The 20,185-nt window shown below is 32.6% G+C and overlaps 2 protein-coding genes across 2 annotated transcripts; both read left to right on the forward strand.

Annotated features, from left to right (window-relative positions):
* The first annotated feature begins 1,317 nt into the window (after positions 1-1,317).
* On the forward strand, positions 1,318-2,230 carry LOC108662233 (major allergen Pru ar 1-like). Its single transcript, XM_088806564.1, has 2 exons — positions 1,318-1,562; positions 1,764-2,230. Exons 1-2 carry the CDS (start codon positions 1,379-1,381, stop codon positions 2,057-2,059), a joined length of 480 nt encoding a protein of 159 aa, XP_088662690.1. The 5' UTR covers positions 1,318-1,378; the 3' UTR covers positions 2,060-2,230.
* A 14,326-nt stretch (positions 2,231-16,556) lies between these two features.
* Positions 16,557-17,298, forward strand: LOC108662123 (major allergen Pru ar 1-like). The gene is made up of 2 exons (XM_018121273.2): positions 16,557-16,801; positions 17,003-17,298. Exons 1-2 carry the CDS (start codon positions 16,618-16,620, stop codon positions 17,296-17,298), a joined length of 480 nt encoding a protein of 159 aa, XP_017976762.2. The 5' UTR covers positions 16,557-16,617.
* The last annotated feature ends 2,887 nt before the right edge of the window (positions 17,299-20,185 follow it).

Here is a 20,185-nt window from a genome sequence, read left to right on the forward strand (position 1 = left end):
TATCTAGAGAAGCAATATAACCAAACTTTTCGACTTTATATTTTAGGAGCTTTACCTCATTAATCACCCCATTTTCTAACTCAATCCATGCGTATGGAAGCTTGCACTCTATTAGTTCCTTGAAAGGATTAGAACAAAACAAGAAAAAACAAAGGAAATGAAATGAAAAACCCATGACACCGACAATGGTGTCCATGATGTCAAACAGCAATATGGGAAGCTTCCTGTTGTTGGTTTTGTTGTTTAAGGAAGCGGCCATGCTGTTGGGATTCAAGGCCATCCTGTTTCTGGGGTGTTTAGGAAGTAGTTTTGGAGTGAAGCAGACTGTTGGTGCTCTCATCAATGGAGCCATTCAAAATCTTTTTAACATAAACGTGGGGAAGAATGCCAATCTTTTGGATTTTCTGTTTCAATTAACATCCAAGCAGCCTACCAGGAAATATGGCTCAATGATTTGTAGCACACTCTGGGTTTGCTTGGGGCTTCGGGCTTTGCACTTGTTGGATCCATGTGGGTATTTCTGAAGAAATGCCTTGTCCCAATCTGTTTATATATTTTATCATGTGAGAACACCAATATCAGATAAAAAAATTTTTTTTCATTTGCAAAATTCTACTTAAATCATTTTGTGTAGTACTTGATCGTAATTCGAAGACTTTTTCTTAAATTATCTTTTGATGGAACTGGTTTCTTGTTTTTTTAAAAAATAAAATTAAGAGCATATATTGAATAATATCAATATAGAGTATTGATAAAATTTGAATCTAAAAATCATTTATGTCTAGATAAGTGACTTTATCAGCTGAATCTGCTGTTACTGAAATTTATTTTAAAAAATAAAAAAATAAATCATTTACAATAATTCTCAAATTAATTAGTTTCTCATTCTTTTCAACTTACAGGTATGTAAGAATGGACTCACAAGTACCAAGGATCTTTTGATTGCAATCTTTGCTGAACATAGCAATTAGTTTATATCAGTCCAAGCACTTGAATTCAAATATTTTCTCACTTACAATATTAGACTTTTTTCTTTTTCAATCTTCTTCTCATAATGTGGCTTCCAAAATCCACAAATTTGTTGTTTTGCCGTAAGCTTGTTTGTTTTATATTGAAAAGATTGTAAGATGGGTGCAAAGACCAGAATCAATTGAAAGTTTAGTTAAAATCCATTGATTACATCGTCAACATGCATAGAACCATCCAAAATCACCAAAGATTCCACAGCCCTATATCCACAAAAGCTATAATCTTTCAAACCGACTCTATAAATACTGCACTTTTAGTTTCAAATCTACACAAATCAAAAGTCTCCTTTGCTAACTAAATCAATCAATTCTCACTCTTCATTTGATCATTTCCTCTACTGTCAGTAATCATGGGTTTTTTCACTTATGAATCTGAGGTTGTTACCGCAATCCCACCAGCCAAGATGTTTAAGGCTTGTATCCTTGATGGTGACAAGCTTATCCCAAAGATTGTTCCTCAGGCTTTTAAGAATGTTGACTACATTGAAGGCAATGGTGAGCCTGGAAGCATCAAGAAGGTTACTTTTGGAGAAGGTTAGTGATTTATCTCAACATTGGAAACCAGGATTTTCAAAATATAAGATTTCAAGTTCTAAACCGCTGAAGTATCCTTTTAGAAATTAAATACTTTGAATCATTACTAAGGATATCCTTTTATTTGTGAAAAAAAAAATGGTTGTTGTCCAAAGAAGTAATAACTATAGTCTTTATTTCCCTTAATGTCTGCACCTGCAGGAAGCCAATTCAATTACATGATAGAGAAGGTAGAGGCACTGGACAAAGATAATTTTGTGTACAGCTACAGTGTGATCGAAGGTGATGCTTTGATGAAAACACTTGAGAAAATCACTTACGAGACCAAATTGGAGCCATCTCCAGCTGGGGGATCCATATGCAAAACCACTAGTAAATATTACACCATCGGTGACTTTGAGATTAAGGAAGAGGGTATCAAGGCCGGCAAAGAAAAGGCCCTGGGAATATTCAAGGCCGTTGAAGCCTACCTCCTGGCAAATCCTGACGCCTATTGAAAACCCCAACATTAATACTTCAATGGTCATAATTACATTATGGAAATGAATTTTCTTTGTTTTGCCTTTTAGCTTTGCAATAATTGGCCACAGCGTCATGACCACCGAGAAGCTTGTATTAAATGAAGGAGCATAAAAAATATATTTTGCTTGAAATTGTCGTGTAATCAAGTTATATCCACTGCAAATGAGTGGTTAAATTATCTATTTTTTCCCCTCAATCAGTACTGATATTTTATTAGAAATAATGACGGAACAAAGAGCCATTATTGCTTACAACCAATACATGCACCTGAGTAAGAGCAATAAGTACATCAAATGCAATAGAAATCACGCCTGAAAGAAATAACAACTAAATCACCTACATTTGGATAAATAGCATATCGCCAAAGCCTGCCAACAATATCTCAAAAGTCACTTGAGGAACTCACCACCATGCATAGAACATTTCCTCCCCATCCATCCCAAATTTCATTACAACAGCCATGGTAGTAGCCTCCCTAAAAGAGGTATGGATAAATCGAATACAGACAATAGTTGCGCAAAGTCGATTGATGGCATTAAACGTTCTCCACGCATTCCATGGTCTTTAGACTCCTTCTAGCACCCAAGAAATAACAACCTTGGAATCTATTTCCACTATGAGCTTATACGAACCCACCGAAGATGTAAAAGCGAAGAGCTTCAAAGCGTTATAAATTGCCATTAATTCAACAACATTTGAATCTTGAATGCCCAAAGGGTCATAGAAAACACCCTTCACGTGACCTTGAGAGTCATGAAGACCCCTTGCGCAACTAGCTGGACTCGATTTTCCATGGGTTGAACTGTCTAGATTAAATTTCAGCTCTATATATCGGGAGGGGACCAATATAAACCACAACATGCTTCTGATTGCTATTAAGGTACTCAGTTTTTTTATGGTTCAACCCACCACCTATTCTCCTTGAAAGCTTCATTCGCTCCACTAGCCTTAATCCAAAACATCAATCACATTTTGATAAAGAACATCACTTCTTCCCTATCCCGTTTCTTTTTGTTAAAAACCGAGTCATTGTGAGCTAACCATAACGACCAAAAGGTTGCTCCACAAACCATCATCCATCTACACTTGCTAATCTCTTTCCGCCAACTACCTTCCCATGTCATAATGAGCATTTCCACTGACTAAGGGCATACCCAAGAGAGGTTCCACCATTTCAAAACCCATCCCCAAACCATCAGCCAAAATAACAGGACATTAGCACATGATCGCTATTCTCCTCTTGGATACCACACCACACACATAACAAGTTATTATCATGAAATTGCAGGCCCTACGATTTAAAAGGTATTTCGTAGGGGTACATCGAAGGATAGCTAGCCATAGAAAATCTTGTACCTTCAGGGGAATCGTAAGTTGCCATATTGACTTAAACCAAACTCCTTGGTCCTCTTCTGTTGCCATTAACTCCAACATTCCCCGAACATCCCTTGGTTGAGAATATCCCTTTTGGGTCATAAGACCAAATCAATTTATCCACCTTGTTGTCCATAAGTGTAATTCCTTGAAGCAAATGAATTAACTCTTATAATAGATGTGCTTCCCATTGAAAGAGTCAACGTCCGAATGAGATGTCCCATTCACCTTTGCAGCATAGCTCACAAACTTTACTTTTATTCTCGAGTACTATCGAAGAGAGTTTCGAGAAAGCAATGTTCAATGGTTCATTTGTGAGCCAATTATCGAGCCAAAAGAAAACACATCTACCATTACTAATAATTTATACGCAGCCTAGTTACCAACAAGTTTCTCCCACCCCTCTATCACAGGAAGTTTTACAATATGTCTTCATACAGTTGATATCATCACTAAATTGGAAAATGATGTAACCCACTGAAATTTATCCACACCATATTTCTCCACTAATAACCTCCTCCACAAAGCATTCTTTTCATGGCCATACCTCCACCACCACATGCTCAACAAAGCCAAGTATTTTATAAGAAAGGTTAGCAATTCCTAACCCACCTTTAGCTTTAGGTTTGCAAACAACTTGCCATCTAACCTTAACAATATTTCTCTTATCTGATGAATTACCCCATAAAAAAATCTTTCCTCAGTTGGTCAAATTGTTAGATAACCACTTTTGGGGCAAGGAATATGGATAAGTAATAAACTAGGAGGGAATTTACCACTGAATTTATAAGTTCAATTTTACTTGTGTTGGCATAAAGCGGGTCGACTCTTAAATTTACTAATTATCAGTTCCCATGTTCTCATGTTGCTTAGATTAGCGTCCAAAGGGATACCTAATTAAGAGAATGACAAAAACCCAACACCACACCCAAGGATGTTGGCCATTTCTTGGCAAACATTAGTTGGAACTCCCACTTGATAAATTAATGATTTAGCAAAACTAATATAAAGACCGAAGGATAACTAAAAGCACTGAAAAAGACAATGAATATTCACAACCCCTTAAGTGTCTCCCTTAAGAAAGAGAATAGTGCCATTAGCAAATTGTAAGAGTGATAGTCTCATACCTGACATCGTAACAAGAATACCTCTAAGAAGATTAAGCCCCTATACCTGGGTCAACAGCAAATGGAGAACCTCAACCACCAAAATGTATAAAAAAGGGGATAGTTGATCACCTTGGCACAAGCCATCCTTATAGAAGATTCTTGTGTAGCAAAATCGTTACTATTCACCAATACAATGAGCCTGAAATCCTTAAAAAAGGAAGGGTTAGAGAGTTTTGATATTAAAGGTGATGAAAGTTGAATTGAGGTATTTTTCTAGTTTATAACACCTCATAAATGTTGGTGTATTTTCAGAAAAAAAGTTATGTCTCTTCTTATGTAAAGTTTTAAATGAAAGTTATGTTTTTTCATATGAAAAGTTGTGATTATTGGAAAGTCACATCAATTGAGAGGTTATGTCACATAATGTAGCATAATGTGATTATTAGATTGTAAGTGGTTTTTTATGTGAAAAGTTATATCTCTTGGTAAAGTGACATTTGAAAAATCACATCTAAATTCAAAGGTTATGGAAAAACACCACCACTTAAAAGTTTAAGTATGAAAAATTATCTTTTCATATTGTAGCTCAAAGGTAATCTCTTATGATATAAACGGTTATATTTTCATAAGGTAATTATTAGAATAATATCTTTATCCAAAAGTTGTACTTTGCAAATTCGAAAGTTTCTTTAAGGCATTGATGTGCCTTAGTGAAAAGTTGTGTCTTTAAAGAAAAGAAACTTACAAGTCTATGTAAAGGACTTGCTACCAACCATTTTGGAAACCAAACAAACAAGACAAGACCAAAAAATAAAGAGTAAGAGAGGTGTTATATTCTGAATAAAAATTCTTAAAAAAATAAACATAAACACTTTATGTTCCCTTCATCTACTAAAAGAGTCTAAATTTTTTATAACATAAAATAGGCTCTAAAGCTAAACAACTTTACAACCCCTGAGTGTGTCTAGAAATCTACTCTCATAAAGTGTAAGACAAAGTTAAACATTGGCTTCATTGTATCCCTCAAGCTATTCCCATAATTCCCCTAATTAAAAGCATCGAAAAAGGTGATGAATATTCACCCATTGCATATAGAGTGGTAAGAGCAAAATAAGTCTTAAAGATAGCATCAATTCAAGGCATGCATTGAAGTCAATTTTACCAATTCCTTTTGAATTCCAACTAAACCCCTTTTACACCAACAATAAATTCAACAACAAACTTATTAGATATGTGTTAGCTTAATAATAATGAGGAAAATATCCAAGAGATGGGTGAATTGGATTTTCAAAAATTCTTTCTAACAAATCAAACTTTGAAGCTTAATGGCAAGCTTTCAAATTTGTTTTCTCTTTGAAACAAACCAAAAGAAGTGAACAAACAAGTTGAAAACAAATTTTAAAACTCTTCAAAACAAAGTATGCAAACATATCAAAAAAGATTTAAGGAGTGAGTAAAAGAATAAGTTCAAAAACAAATATTTAAATCCTTTGAAGATTAAGTTGAAAAACATTCAAATCTCTTCAGTATAAAGTGAAAACATACAAGTATAAATGTGAAAGTGAGTGAGTTGTGAGTTTCAAAAATTTCTTCAAAGTAAAAAATATAAGTTGGAGAAGAAGGGAAATTCTCTAAACTCTTCAAAGCAAAGTGAACAAATATATCAAAGTGAACAAAAAATGAAATGAAGATTGAGTTAGAGTACAAGCAACTTTAAAAACAAATATTCAAATCTTTTCGCAGAAAAATAAATTACATGTGCGAGACAGTGAAGAGTAAAGAGAAAAAGGCACAAGTTCAAGAGTAAGAAGAAGAGAAAAGACACAAACGATTTATAGAGGTTCGGTCCTCTCCATAAACACCTACATCCTTTCCTTGGACTAACTAAGGAACTTAAAATTCACTATAAAAACTACTTTTTAAATGATCAAGCATAACCTTTCCAAACCATTACTTTTCATGGATTAAGCAGAACCTTTACAAACCACTACTTTTCATGGATAAAGCATAACCTCTACCTTTTAAAGATCAAGCATAACTATTGTCTTTTCAAGGATCAAGCATAACCTTTTCAACACTACCTTTTAAGGTTTAGGCATAACCTCTCTCTCTCTCACAAGGTTGAAGCAAATATATCGCTAAAAGGTGAATTTTGCTGAATAAGTATATGGAGGAAGAGTATAAAAATGATTACAAAAGATAAGAGTGAAAGCACAAGGAGTTGAAGCTCAAGTATAGCTTACAAGCTTTTCGAAAGAATATGAGTAGCTTGCTCTAACCTAGTTTTTCTCTCTTTTTGATCTTCTTCTTCATTTCATTTGATCCTTAATCAAATGATTTTTTTCTAAGCTCTTCTTTAACCCAAAATGTGTTGGAAAAGTCAAAACTAGCAGTTTTTCTTGTCTTTTTTGTGTCTAACGACTTTTTTTGGAGTTTGAGAATAGATTTTTCATTCTTCATATATTAATTCTTCTTTGGTCTAAAGCTTTTTGCTTTTTGAGAATTAATTTTTCATTCTTGAGATATCGATTCCTCTTCTTTTGAGAATCAATTCTTCATTCTTTAGATATCGATTTTTTGTGCTTATTTTTCTACCCAGACTTGCGAAAATCGACTGCGTGACTATTGGGAATCGATTCTTGAGCTTTCAGAAGCTTGTTTAAGTATTCCATCTTGCAAGAATCTATGTTTCCTTTTCAGCAGTTGATTCCTCTTGCTTAAACTTGAGATTTAAAGTGTATAAAAGATTTTTCTTTTCACAAAACAACTTTAAATACAAGTTTAAATGTCAATTAAGTAAGGAAACGTAAAAACGTATCAAAAGTATTCAAGGATCACTCAAGCTATTCAAGGATCACTTAGAGAAGAAATTTTGATAATTTTTGTCATGTTAAAACTCTAATCATTTTCAAACTATTAAAGCTAACAAAAATCCAATATTTTCTCTCCCACAATTACTTATGACTTAGTAAAGAAGTTGAAATTATAACCATTTGGCCTGAGGCTTTGGAACCATCACACTCTCATATTGTACATTTTAACTTAGTCATCCAAATAAGCAACTCCAATCTTTTAGCATCCACCTTGCTTAACCTCTTGAAGGGAAGCCCCTAAAAGGTTGATATTTGCCATTGTTCCCTATGGAACAAGCTTTGGAAATGTTCCACTATTGCTTCCCTAATAACCTTCAGGTTCAAAATCCATACACTATTGCGTACAATGCCCCAAATAAAATTCTTCCTTGCTTTAGCTGTTACTTTACATTGAAAAAATTTTGGTATTTCTATCACCCTTGTTAATCTAACAAAAGTGCTTTTTTTTTCTCCATATAGATTCAATTTCTACAAGAAAATTTTTGCTAGAAATTTACAATAACAGGATACAAAAATAACATGCATTTAAGCAAGTTTGGGCTTAGGCTAATTGTATTTTGTTTGTTAATCATGTTGACATGGTTAAGATACAAATGTCAAACTAGCTTAACCAGTCTAAGACACATCTAAAATATGATTAGTTAATCGTGCTATCTTATATCAATATAACTCGTGACCCATTTATTACCCATTTCGTGTATCCAAAAGTTGTTTTTACTAATAGGTCTCAATTGGAACCCCTTTTGGTAAAGATGTGAATGGATGGGTTGTGGTGATATTTGTTCTTTTTGAGTAAAATTAGCCTTGGTGTGCACAAACGTCCTGCAACAGTGAAGACACATCTTGTTGCATTACTTTGAGTTGCAACGGGTGGCAGAGCTAGTTAAGCAATTGGATGTAGCTACCAAAAAAATGTTTACTTTAGCTGTCTACTTGGATATAGCCAATGTAGTCAATCGTGTAGTATAGGGGAAAAGGTAGGGTTTTTGTTGTGTTGTTTAAGAAAATATGAACGTATGGTGCTTGTATACATGTTTACTTTAGTTGTCTACCAAGAAAGTGCTTTGTAATTTTTGTAATTGATTTATACAAATAAAAAAAATGATTAATAAAAAAATCTTTCACATTTTTGAATAAATAAGTGAGATGCTAGTCACATATTTCATAGATAGATATTAGTCTTGCATTATGTTTAATTTTTGTAAGTGTTTTATATAATCAATGATATATTGATATTAATGTTTAAAAAAATTCACAAAAATATAAATTGATTTTTTTTGTTACGTTGAGGAGCTGAATATTGGCATGGATTATATATTTACATACATAAAATAAATAGATGAAATTTGAAATTAAAAAAAAAAAGAAAATGCTAATGAGAATATGTGCTATTTTGTCATTAGATTGATCATACAAAAAAAGTAAGTATTAAGTCTATTAATTCAATTAACTAACATTAAACTTTTTAATCAACCCAATCTGATATAAAGAACTTAACTGACTTTCTGAACCAAAATAATCATTTTAATTGAACTCATCGAATCAAAGTAATCGACTTTTGTCGGCTAAGTTGGTTAAGTTATTTTTAACTAGCTTTTTAACCAATTGAATTAATTGAATCAAAATAATCACTTTTGTCAGCTAAGTTGGTTATGTCAGTTTTAACCAAATTAATCATTTTAACTGATTTCCTGAGTTCCCAACATTTCATTGCCTCGAATAGTATGATGTTATTTCGATTCATAACATCAATATCTGTAAATGATGTATTTACCATCTTATCCTCATCTTCTTCAGATTCTTATGTGAATTTCTTATTCTTTCTCCCTTTTTTCTTTTTTCGCCTTTTTCCCTTATTCACTCCACTTGTTTTTGCCTCAATATCTGTTATCAAACCCACCTTCTAATTTTTTAGTTTTGTTGCCCATGAAATTTCTTACAAGTAGTCTTTCTTTCTCTATTATGTTTTTCCATCCTTTTTTTTTTCATTTGTTTTTTGCTTGGGCCTCTTTTTCTCACAACTTAGGCTTTTTTCTCGCTTCTCGTTTCTCAACCTTCCTATATTTGATTGGACTTGTGCATTCTCCATGGGCTCCTCTTTTGCATTACTCAACCCCACAATATCTTGGGCTTCACCTAATTGTTCCTCTTCACTATTAGCGTTGACCTAATCTTTTTGTTTGAGCCCATGTTCTTTTTTCCAAACCATCTCACTTTCTTTATTTGCTTGGCTTTTTTCTTGAATTCTTTTATTATTTTTAAAGCCCATCTCCATTTCCTCTAATTCTTCCTTTCTCTTCTTATCTAGGTTTCATTTCCTCTTTCTCTTTTTTCTTTCAATATTTTCCTATCTTGCTTCTATAATAGTGTCCCCTTTTATGCCCTCTTTTTAGTCAACTTTCTATGCATGTTCCTCAATCATTTGACTTTGGTTGCTCCCTTTTTCAAAGTTGCTTCTCAAGTTGTTAGGAAGACCATTTGAATTTGAATTGCATTGTTTTCCCTCACCTTTCCTCACTTTCTTGCACAATCAAGTTTTACCAATTCAATCATTTCCACTTCATTCATACTAGACATGTCAACTCTTTTTTCCTCTTCATTTCCACTGCCCTTTAATTTTTTTGAACTTGATATCTCCCAGGGTGAATTTTCAGTGTTTTTTATGGAGTTCTTTTCTTCTACCTGCGCGTCTTTCTCTATTAATTGTATCTTATTTCTAAGAAGCTTATAAACCCTTCCCTTAACTTTAAGTTCCATAATCTCCTTTATTCTTTCATTCTCATAAGTTGAGACCAGTAACATTCATTGACTGTAACTCCTTTTGTTCAATGTACTATCCTCAACCAAAACTAGTTCACCCTAATAGTTGGAAATGTTTTGAAAAGTTTCATAGCTCCAACATGAGTTGGTACTCCTTTCACCGCCACCCATTTATGTTTTTTGAAAAACCTAAACAAGATCATCTGAATGCTCAACCTCGTCTTTTGGCCAAACAATTAGAAAGTTGGTTGGCTAATCTTGAGCTATAAAATACTATCCATTTAAAAAGACTATATTTCAAACTATTCACCAAACACAAAGTGCTTCTCATCCTCTATGGAGTAGTAGATGCGTCATATTGGACCACTTGACAACATTAGATGAATCCAATTTAACAATGAGCTCATGAGTTCAAGCCCAAGAAGAAGTAGTAAAATGAAGAAAAACTTCCTTAATAGCAATGATCTCGCCTTGATTTGAATACGTAATTCCCATAGATTTGGAGAAAAGAATCTTTATGTTTCCTTTACTGTCTTTCAAAACACCATTGATTTCGACTTCACCCAAACAACCCCTTACAGCTCTATCTACATTAAATTTCATGCATCCACTACAAGGCTTAACCTAATCAATCTTCGATTTGTCTTTTTTTAGCATCATTGTTACCTTAGCGCTTGAAGGTTCTTTCACAACTCCAAAAAGGAAGAATTTTCCAAAGGCCACTTAGCCTTCGCTCACTAGCCAATTCTTAACTTAATAACATAAAAAATTTGATAAATGTCAACAAACTTACCTTTGAAGATATGCTTATTCCTAGATAGCTAAATTGTCCATATGATAGCAAAGATATCATGTGCCAAATAGGGTAGCTCTTGATTTTTTTTATAACATTATTCCAAGCAAGGAAAATAGCTTTCATGTTGCTAGGAAGCACCAATTTGAGATTCCAAGCCTCCATCCAATGATTCCAAATCCTTTACTAGTCATAACATCTTAGAAAAAAGTGGTCCGCTGTCTCCATATCCTTATTACAAATTGCACATAAAGTAGAATTCCTATTGATGAGACCCTTCCTTACAAGTGCACCTCTAAAAGCCAAGGATGGCTATACCATAAAGCCACCAAAGCCCTAGTTTTAGGTCTCAATTTTTCATGGGTCTCATAATTTTATAATAGTACAATTCATTATATTAAAAATATACAAAACTTAAGATAATTAATAAAATGATATATTTTTTCACTTCCCTAATTGTGTGCTTAATACATCTCAATTTTTTATCAGTTCCTAATTCCCACAATGCTATTAATTCTCAACTATTTCTCCTATTTTCAATCAGTTAATAATAATATGTATTTAATGATCTTCGATTAACAGTAAAGTTTTTTTTCCCTTAATTTCAATAAAAAATACCTCATTTGATTATTTAGCTTTAGGCTTGTGAGATTATTGCCCCCACTAATAGCCATTTTTCCTTTAAGAACTTGCCAACAGAGAACCTCCACTCTAGGAGGAGCAAGATTAGCCCATATCATTTTTTGCAAGTGTTGATCAGCATCCACATTACTAGCAACTTTTTGAAAAAAGATTTGGCGAAATAGAGACCATTAGTGCTTTTTCTCCATATAACTCTCCTACATCTCCTTAGGTGAATTAACTAACTTTCATTGGCTAAGTCAAATAACTCAATTTTATCTGACCCATTTAGATCCTTCATGTTTATGTGTGTGTATATCTAAACCCTAAACCCTAAACCTTATAAGATATTATATATATATATATATATATATATATATATATATATATATTAATTACATCGATAAAAACAAATAGGTGAAATTTGAAATCAACAAAAATAAAAATACTAATAAGATTATTTTCTATTTGTCATTTGTTTAATGCAATATGATCCCTTAACTTATATGTGAGCATGGAAAAATTGTGAGTGAGATACATTCAAGATTTACCTTACAAAAATAGTAAAGATAACGTCAATTATTTCAGTTAACCTATTTTAAATTTTTTTAGCCAAATCAATCCAACTTTACCGACTCACTTAACTGAATTAACCGAACTTTGGTCGACTAACTCAAACAAAGTCAACTTTATCCAATTTTTTCTCACCTTTAATTGTACCCATTTAGATCCTTTTTTGTTTCTGTGTGTGTGTGTATGACATAATGCTTGAAAAAGTTCCTGAACTATTCAAGAAAATAACAATAAGCTCTTATTCTTCTATTGTATTTAATTAAGCTCTTATACTTTTATTTTGAGTTAAATAAGCTCTTAAAACAAATAGTTGATAAATTTTCATTAGTGAAAATGTCACTTGTTATTTTATATTTATGTAGCACTAACATGACATTGATATGAAGAGTGAAAAATGCTATATGACCATATAATCAGGCCACATTATTATTTATTATAATATATCAGCATGTTACATTTGTACCACGTTGGCATAGAATGAAAGTGTCTTTGGATTAAAATCAACCACTAGTGATAAAGGTTTATTTGGATCAAAATAAAATTATAAAAACTTATTTGGCTCAAAATAACAATATAAGGCCTTCATTGGATGCAATAAAAGAATAATGGCTTATTTGAATTTTCTTAAATAGTTTAGGGGTTTTTTAAAATTTTATGCCAACGTATTTGATGAATGGGTGTTACTTGTCCAAATAGGAAAACACAAGAGGAATGAGATGACTATGAGTTAGACATTTTTTTTTTCTTAATTATTATGGCAAAATTTAGAAAAGATTCTTTAGATGTTGTTTTCACATTCTTTAAATAAGCACACTATTTAATAATATTTTGGTAAAATAAAGTAAATGTAGGATTCATGTACATAATTTTGTTTACCTTATTTGTTCTTTTTAGGGTCAATCTTTGTGAGATATTAAATTTTAAAAATTTACATGTACATTAGACAGATAGATTTTAAGGTGTCAAGTGGATAATGTAAAATCTGTTGCTCACCATTTATAATTTGTGGTTAATCACTTATCACCTAACATAGTTAACATGAAAAACTTTAATATATCCCCTAATTAGGAAGAAAAATTTAGTAAATATGGTAATCAAATATGGAAACGAAGGGCAGCATATGAAACGTGAGATTGAGTGGGAAATATTGTGACAGCATTTTATTCTATAAGTAGAGTACGTGTTTTCACCTTCTTTAAGTGGAACGCTCCAATCCATGATGATTACCTGATTGTGCATTAACCTTGAATAGGTGAATGTATATGATTGATTAGTAGAAGGAACGTGACATATATATATAGCACTGCTGTTTTCAAGCCTTCCTCACTCACAGAAATTAATGAATTGATCTTTCTTTCAAAGTGGGAAGATGTCAGCCCTGTCTGAGAGCGACCACTCCTTGATACATTCCCAGACAATGGAGTGGTTACTGTCGGACGACCCAATAGAGACTACCGAATCACATGATATCTCCGATTGGCTGATTTTAGTGCGCGGAGCTCGCGTTTCAAGCCCAATTAGAGAAGGTCTTAACGTCCACAGTGGCGAGCAACTTCGGCTCTTGACTAAGAATTTGAGACAAGTAATCAAGGTAAACTTTATTTCTTTATCTCTTAGTTTTTACTTTTAAGTATTTTCTCTTTCAAATCTATGTATGGAGTCATGCACCAAACAAAGGGATTGGCTTACTTTATAGAATTATCTGCCTTGATAGTAAAAATAATTTGAGTTTGAATTTTACTTTTAAATGTAAAATTTTAGTTTGACAGATTGAATAATTTATCAATTTTGAGTTTTTAATGAAAAGAGAAGTTAAATGAATGATTTTGCAACATACATGGCATTGTAAGACATACTGATGGTTTTACATGTACAATTTTTATTTTTTGCAACAGCATGAAGTGAAAATGGTGAAGGAAAGAGAAGAATATCAAATTCTCAACCCGACTCCGATATCATACCATGTGTCGCCGGAACATATTTCATTAAGTCAAAAGGTGATTATATCAATTATTATAATGTTTTCTTGCGTAAAATTTGACTTTAACTTGATGCAGTTTTTATCCTTCTGATTCTATGAATAAAATTGCATTGAACAAAGCTTTCATATATGTAGCAATCGTGGGGATTGATATTTGATAGTTAATAGTTCTTGGTATATTTGGTGTTGCAGGTTGGCTCATCCGCACAACAAGAAAAGAAGGAAAAACGAGCCAAGGCAACGTTGGTGGGAAGAAACAACACGTCTTTCAAGCTTCCCGATGAATGCATTGCTCATGCCATGAAATTTGAGGAGGTAATTACTTCTTCAATTCCCAGAAAACTTTAGTTCAATATTAATATACAACAAGAATTTTCTAGTATAATTGTATTCAATATTATAGGAGAAACTCCAAACGTTAAAAGATCAGAAGGAAAAAGTGTGTCAATTTTCTCTTTTTGAGAGATTGGAGGGCTGGCGCATTGATCGAAAGAAGAGGCCCTACGGGGTGAACTTTGACATGGTAATTTAGTTTAATACAACATATATACCATTTCTTAATAATTAAACTGCAGCAGTTTCAATTCTCAAAGTTCCATTCTAGTTGCTTGTTGTTTTGACTTTATAATGATGATGGCTTTTGTGCAGTACTTTGAACATGAGAAGTCCAAAGCAAAATTTAGATCAGTTACTGAAGTTATCAAGTTTATATTGCATGGGGCTTATCCGAAGAATAAGCAAAATTCAAAGCAAGGCAAATTAGAAGAAAGATCCGCTGGTAAGTTTGAGTGTTTAGAAAGAGTTAATTTGATGGAAATTTAATTATTTTTTTTCTAGTAATTGTACACTGCAACTGCAATCTTTTTAGGTGCCACCACCAGGATATGAAGAACTGATCATGTGTTGATATTTCATTGCAAATCCCTAATGAAGTTTTGAGTCCATGGCAAGGAGGAAATTTTAAAAGTTTTAGATTCTATGTCATGTATGTTTTGAAATGCTTCACATGTGTATAAATGAAGTGATTTTTATTTTTACATGCAATCTCGTAAGAGTACTCTATTCAACAAGTATCTAGAGAAACAATATAACCAAACTTTTCGACTTTATATTTGAGGAGCTTTACCTCATTAATCACCCCATTTTCTAACTCAATCCATGCGTATGGAAGCTTGCACTCTATTAGTTCCTTGAAAGGATTAGAACAAAACAAGAAAAAACAAAGGAAATGAAATGAAAAACCCATGACACCGACAATGGTGTCCATGATGTCAAACAGCAATATGGGAAGCTTCCTGTTGTTGGTTTTGTTGTTTAAGGAAGCGGCCATGCTGTTGGGATTCAAGGCCATCCTGTTTCTGGGGTGTTTAGGAAGTAGTTTTGGAGTGAAGCAGACTGTTGGTGCTCTCATCAATGGAGCCATTCAAAATCTTTTTAACATAAACGTGGGGAAGAATGCCAATCTTTTGGATTTTCTGTTTCAATTAACATCCAAGCAGCCTACCAGGAAATATGGCTCAATGATTTGTAGCACACTCTGGGTTTGCTTGGGGCTTCGGGCTTTGCACTTGTTGGATCCATGTGGGTATTTCTGAAGAAATGCCTTGTCCCAATCTGTTTATATATTTTATCATGTGAGAACACCAATATCAGATAAAAAAATTTTTTTTCATTTGCAAAATTCTACTTAAATCATTTTGTGTAGTACTTGATCGTAATTCGAAGACTTTTTCTTAAATTATCTTTTGATGGAACTGGTTTCTTGTTTTTTTAAAAAATAAAATTAAGAGCATATATTGAATAATATCAATATAGAGTATTGATAAAATTTGAATCTAAAAATCATTTATGTCTAGATAAGTGACTTTATCAGCTGAATCTGCTGTTACTGAAATTTATTTTAAAAAATAAAAAAATAAATCATTTACAATAATTCTCAAATTAATTAGTTTCTCATTCTTTTCAACTTACAGGTATGTAAGAATGGACTCACAAGTACCAAGGATCTTTTGATTGCAATCTTTGCTGAACATAGCAATTAGTTTATATCAGTCCAAGCACTTGAATTCAAATATTTTCTCACTTACAATATTAGACTTTTTTCTTTTTCAATCTTCTTCTCATAATGTGGCTTCCAAAATCCACAAATTTGTTGTTTTGCCGTAAGCTTGTTTGTTTTATATTGAAAAGATTGTAAGATGGGTGCAAAGACCAGAATCAATTGAAAGTTTAGTTAAAATCCATTGATTACATCGTCAACATGCATAGAACCATCCAAAATCACCAAAGATTCCACAGCCCTATATCCACAAAAGCTATAATCTTTCAAACCGACTCTATAAATACTGCACTTTTAGTTTCAAATCTACACAAATCAAAAGTCTCCTTTGCTAACTAAATCAATCAATTCTCACTCTTCATTTGATCATTTCCTCTACTGTCAGTAATCATGGGTTTTTTCACTTATGAATCTGAGGTTGTTACCGCAATCCCACCAGCCAAGATGTTTAAGGCTTGTATCCTTGATGGTGACAAGCTTATCCCAAAGATTGTTCCTCAGGCTTTTAAGAATGTTGACTACATTGAAGGCAATGGTGAGCCTGGAAGCATCAAGAAGGTTACTTTTGGAGAAGGTTAGTGATTTATCTCAACATTGGAAACCAGGATTTTCAAAATATAAGATTTCAAGTTCTAAACCGCTGAAGTATCCTTTTAGAAATTAAATACTTTGAATCATTACTAAGGATATCCTTTTATTTGTGAAAAAAAAAATGGTTGTTGTCCAAAGAAGTAATAACTATAGTCTTTATTTCCCTTAATGTCTGCACTTGCAGGAAGCCAATTCAATTACATGATAGAGAAGGTAGAGGCACTCGACAAAGATAATTTTGTGTACAGCTACAGTGTGATCGAAGGTGATGCTTTGATGAACACACTTGAGAAAATCACTTACGAGACCCAATTGGAGCCATCTCCAGCTGGGGGATCCATATGCAAAACCACTAGTAAATATTACACCATCGGTGACTTTGAGATTAAGGAAGAGGGTATCAAGGCCGGCAAAGAAAAGGCCCTGGGAATATTCAAGGCCGTTGAAGCTTACCTCCTGGCAAATCCTGACGCCTATTGAAAACCCCAACATTAATACTTCAATGGTCATAATCACATTATGGAAATGAATTTTCTTTGTTTTGCCTTTTAACTTTGCAATAAGTAGTCACAGTGTCACGACCACCGAGAAGCTTGTACTAAATAAAAGAGCATCAAGGTGGGATTTACAAATGGTGTATTTTGTCTCATTAAATTTAAGACTTGACGTTATATTAAGTGTTGAGTCGAATTTTCATCATAGGTGACTTTTAATTTGTGAGTTTGATTCTCATCCCTTTTAAGGTCTTTATTTACAAGATCTCTAACAAGACTTTTACTTAAAGGATCCGTCAAGTTATCATTTAACCTCACAAAAGTTATAGTGATCACTCTATTTGAAAGTAATTGTTGGACATAGCTATGCTTTATCCAATATATCTATACTTTTCATTATATACTTGGCTATATGCTTTTGCTAAAGTTACTTCACTTTTCACAAGAGATAAAAATTAAAAAAATTGGTTTTGGTCACAAAGGTACATCAAAAAGTAAACTTTTTAACCATTCGACTTATTTGGTGATAACAACCAAGGCAATGAATTCAGTTACCATGATGGAATCATTTATACACATTTGTTTCTTGGACCCCCAAGAAATGGCATCCCCACCAAGAATGAAAATCCATTAACTCGTAGAAGCATCATCTTCCAAATTTGTAATCCAACTAGCATCTAAATATCCTTTTAGCATTGATGGATATCCATTATAACAAAACCATAATTGATTGTTTTCTTTAAGTACCTAAGTACTCTATTTATTGGTTGCCAATGTAAGTTACTAGGATTACTTGTGTATTGATTTAATTTCCCAACAAAAAATGCTATATCTAGCTTTGTACACGTCATTGCATACATTAGGCATTCAATTACCTTTGCATATTCTACTCATGCTATTGGCTTGTCTTTGTTGGGTAGCAGTCTTAGATTAGAATCATAAGGTGTAAACATTGGCGTACAATCTGACTTACCATACTTTATTACAATCTTTTGAATGTAATTAGATTAAGAAAATGTTATATTATCATTATCTCTTATTATTCTTATACTAAGAATAACATCTGCCACACTTGTATCTTTCATGTCAAACTTCTTTGACAATAACCTTTTAATGTCTTCCATTTCTTCCAAATCGATACCAAATATTATCATGTAATCCACATATAAGTAAATGATGACACCTCTACCATTATGGAACTTATTATAAACACACTTATTAGATTCATTTATCTTGTAGCCATTAGCTAACACAATCTCATCAAATTTTTTATATCATTGTTTAAGGGCTTGTTTTGATCCATACAAGGACTTTACAAACTTACACATATTCCTTTCTTTCTCAGTTGACAATATTGTACCTTAATATATAATCAAAATGTCAAATAACATATCAAGGTATATGTTCACATAAGCATCATTGTGCTTTTATTGCCCAATAAGAATGTCATGTCAAAGATATTGAATATCTATTTTGCATCATAATGCACGATATACCAAGATATTAGATTTTAAATATTGGCACCATTATTTCATATATAATAGGAATGCCACATGCCCACCTATCACATAGACCTTGATGGTTTGTCTTCTATCACATGGACCTTTTCTAACTTAAAATGCTTTACTTTAAAATCTTTATCCTTCTCATCTTGTTTGTGACTTCATATTGGTTGCAACAATCTTCTTCTATTTGAAGATGATTACCTAGATTCTCAAAAGGCATCTACTCTTCCTCATATTTTAGTAATTTCTTAATGTCTCTCCATGAGGGGGTAAGTTTGTCCATTATAAAAGACACAAAAATAACCTTATCCCTATCAAGATCATACATGAATATAACAAAATTCTTCTTTCCAACCAATATATGTTTTTCATGCATATCACATACAATATCATGCATATCGAGTAACGAAAGAAAACTTATCTTGTAATCTGATGATGAATCATTTTGCCATTTTCCTTGTCAACATCAACTCGGTCCAATTTCATAAAAATAAAAAGCCAATTCCCTTAATATTCCACTTGCAGCAACCATTATTGAAACAAAATAAAACCTTAAGATTGTTAGAATACCAAAATGAAAATATCAAAATGGCTTTAAGGTATGTAACAATGCTAGTGTCCTTAAAGTTTAATTTGGCCCCACTTATAGTGTGCAAAAAAGTTTCCAATATATAAGCCTCAAAGATACAATGAAGCCCAATAATTGACTATATTTTCATTAACAAAATCAATCTATTGAGCATCCACTAGTGTATGACAAGATTACCTAACTTCTATAAGATTTCTCTGTAGCAAAATGATATAGAAGAAATCTAGAGAATATTGAGAAATGAAAGAGAGATTGTTGTTTTCTATATTCGGTGTTTTCTTTTGTCTCAAAGAAAGTCTATTATAAGCCTAAGTGACTATTCCTAATAGACACAATTGTGTCTATTTCAAATGAACACAATTATTTGTTTCCAACAGCTATAACTATTGGTTTTCCAATAGACATGATTGTTTGTTTTCCAACATAATTATTTGAATAAACTTAATTGTTTGAACAAACATAAGTTCTGAACAATCATATTGTTCAAAGGACTTTCTTCTTTTAATTCTTCCATTATTATTATTGAAAATGTCCAACAATAATAGAACTACTTAAGCAATTGGATGCAGTTACCACAAGCATGTTTACTTTAGGTTTTTTGTTTGTACTCAGTCAAAATAAAGTTTTATTATTCATCCCTATTTGGGGAAAAGCTAGTGGGAACCAGCGTGATGAGAGCAAACTCAAGATGGATCTACCAAACTCAGCATAGTCCTTACAAAAATGATGCCTACATGATTGTCAGTATATAGTATATACACCTCACATCCATGCCTACA

Source organism: Theobroma cacao, chromosome 5 (genome assembly GCF_053813885.1).
Source record: "Theobroma cacao isolate CCN51 chromosome 5, ASM5381388v1, whole genome shotgun sequence".
In the NCBI taxonomy this organism is placed as follows: domain Eukaryota; kingdom Viridiplantae; phylum Streptophyta; class Magnoliopsida; order Malvales; family Malvaceae; genus Theobroma; species Theobroma cacao.

Bases quoted from the DNA above. Each gene is read 5' to 3' on its own strand.
- LOC108662233 (XM_088806564.1), top strand. From the start codon at position 1,379: ATGGGTTTTTTCACTTATGAATCTGAGGTTGTTACCGCAATCCCACCA. The intron at 1,563-1,763 runs GTTAGTGATTTA...CTGCACCTGCAG, and splicing joins GAAGGTTACTTTTGGAGAAG to GAAGCCAATTCAATTACATG.
- LOC108662123 (XM_018121273.2), top strand. From the start codon at position 16,618: ATGGGTTTTTTCACTTATGAATCTGAGGTTGTTACCGCAATCCCACCA. The intron at 16,802-17,002 runs GTTAGTGATTTA...CTGCACTTGCAG, and splicing joins GAAGGTTACTTTTGGAGAAG to GAAGCCAATTCAATTACATG.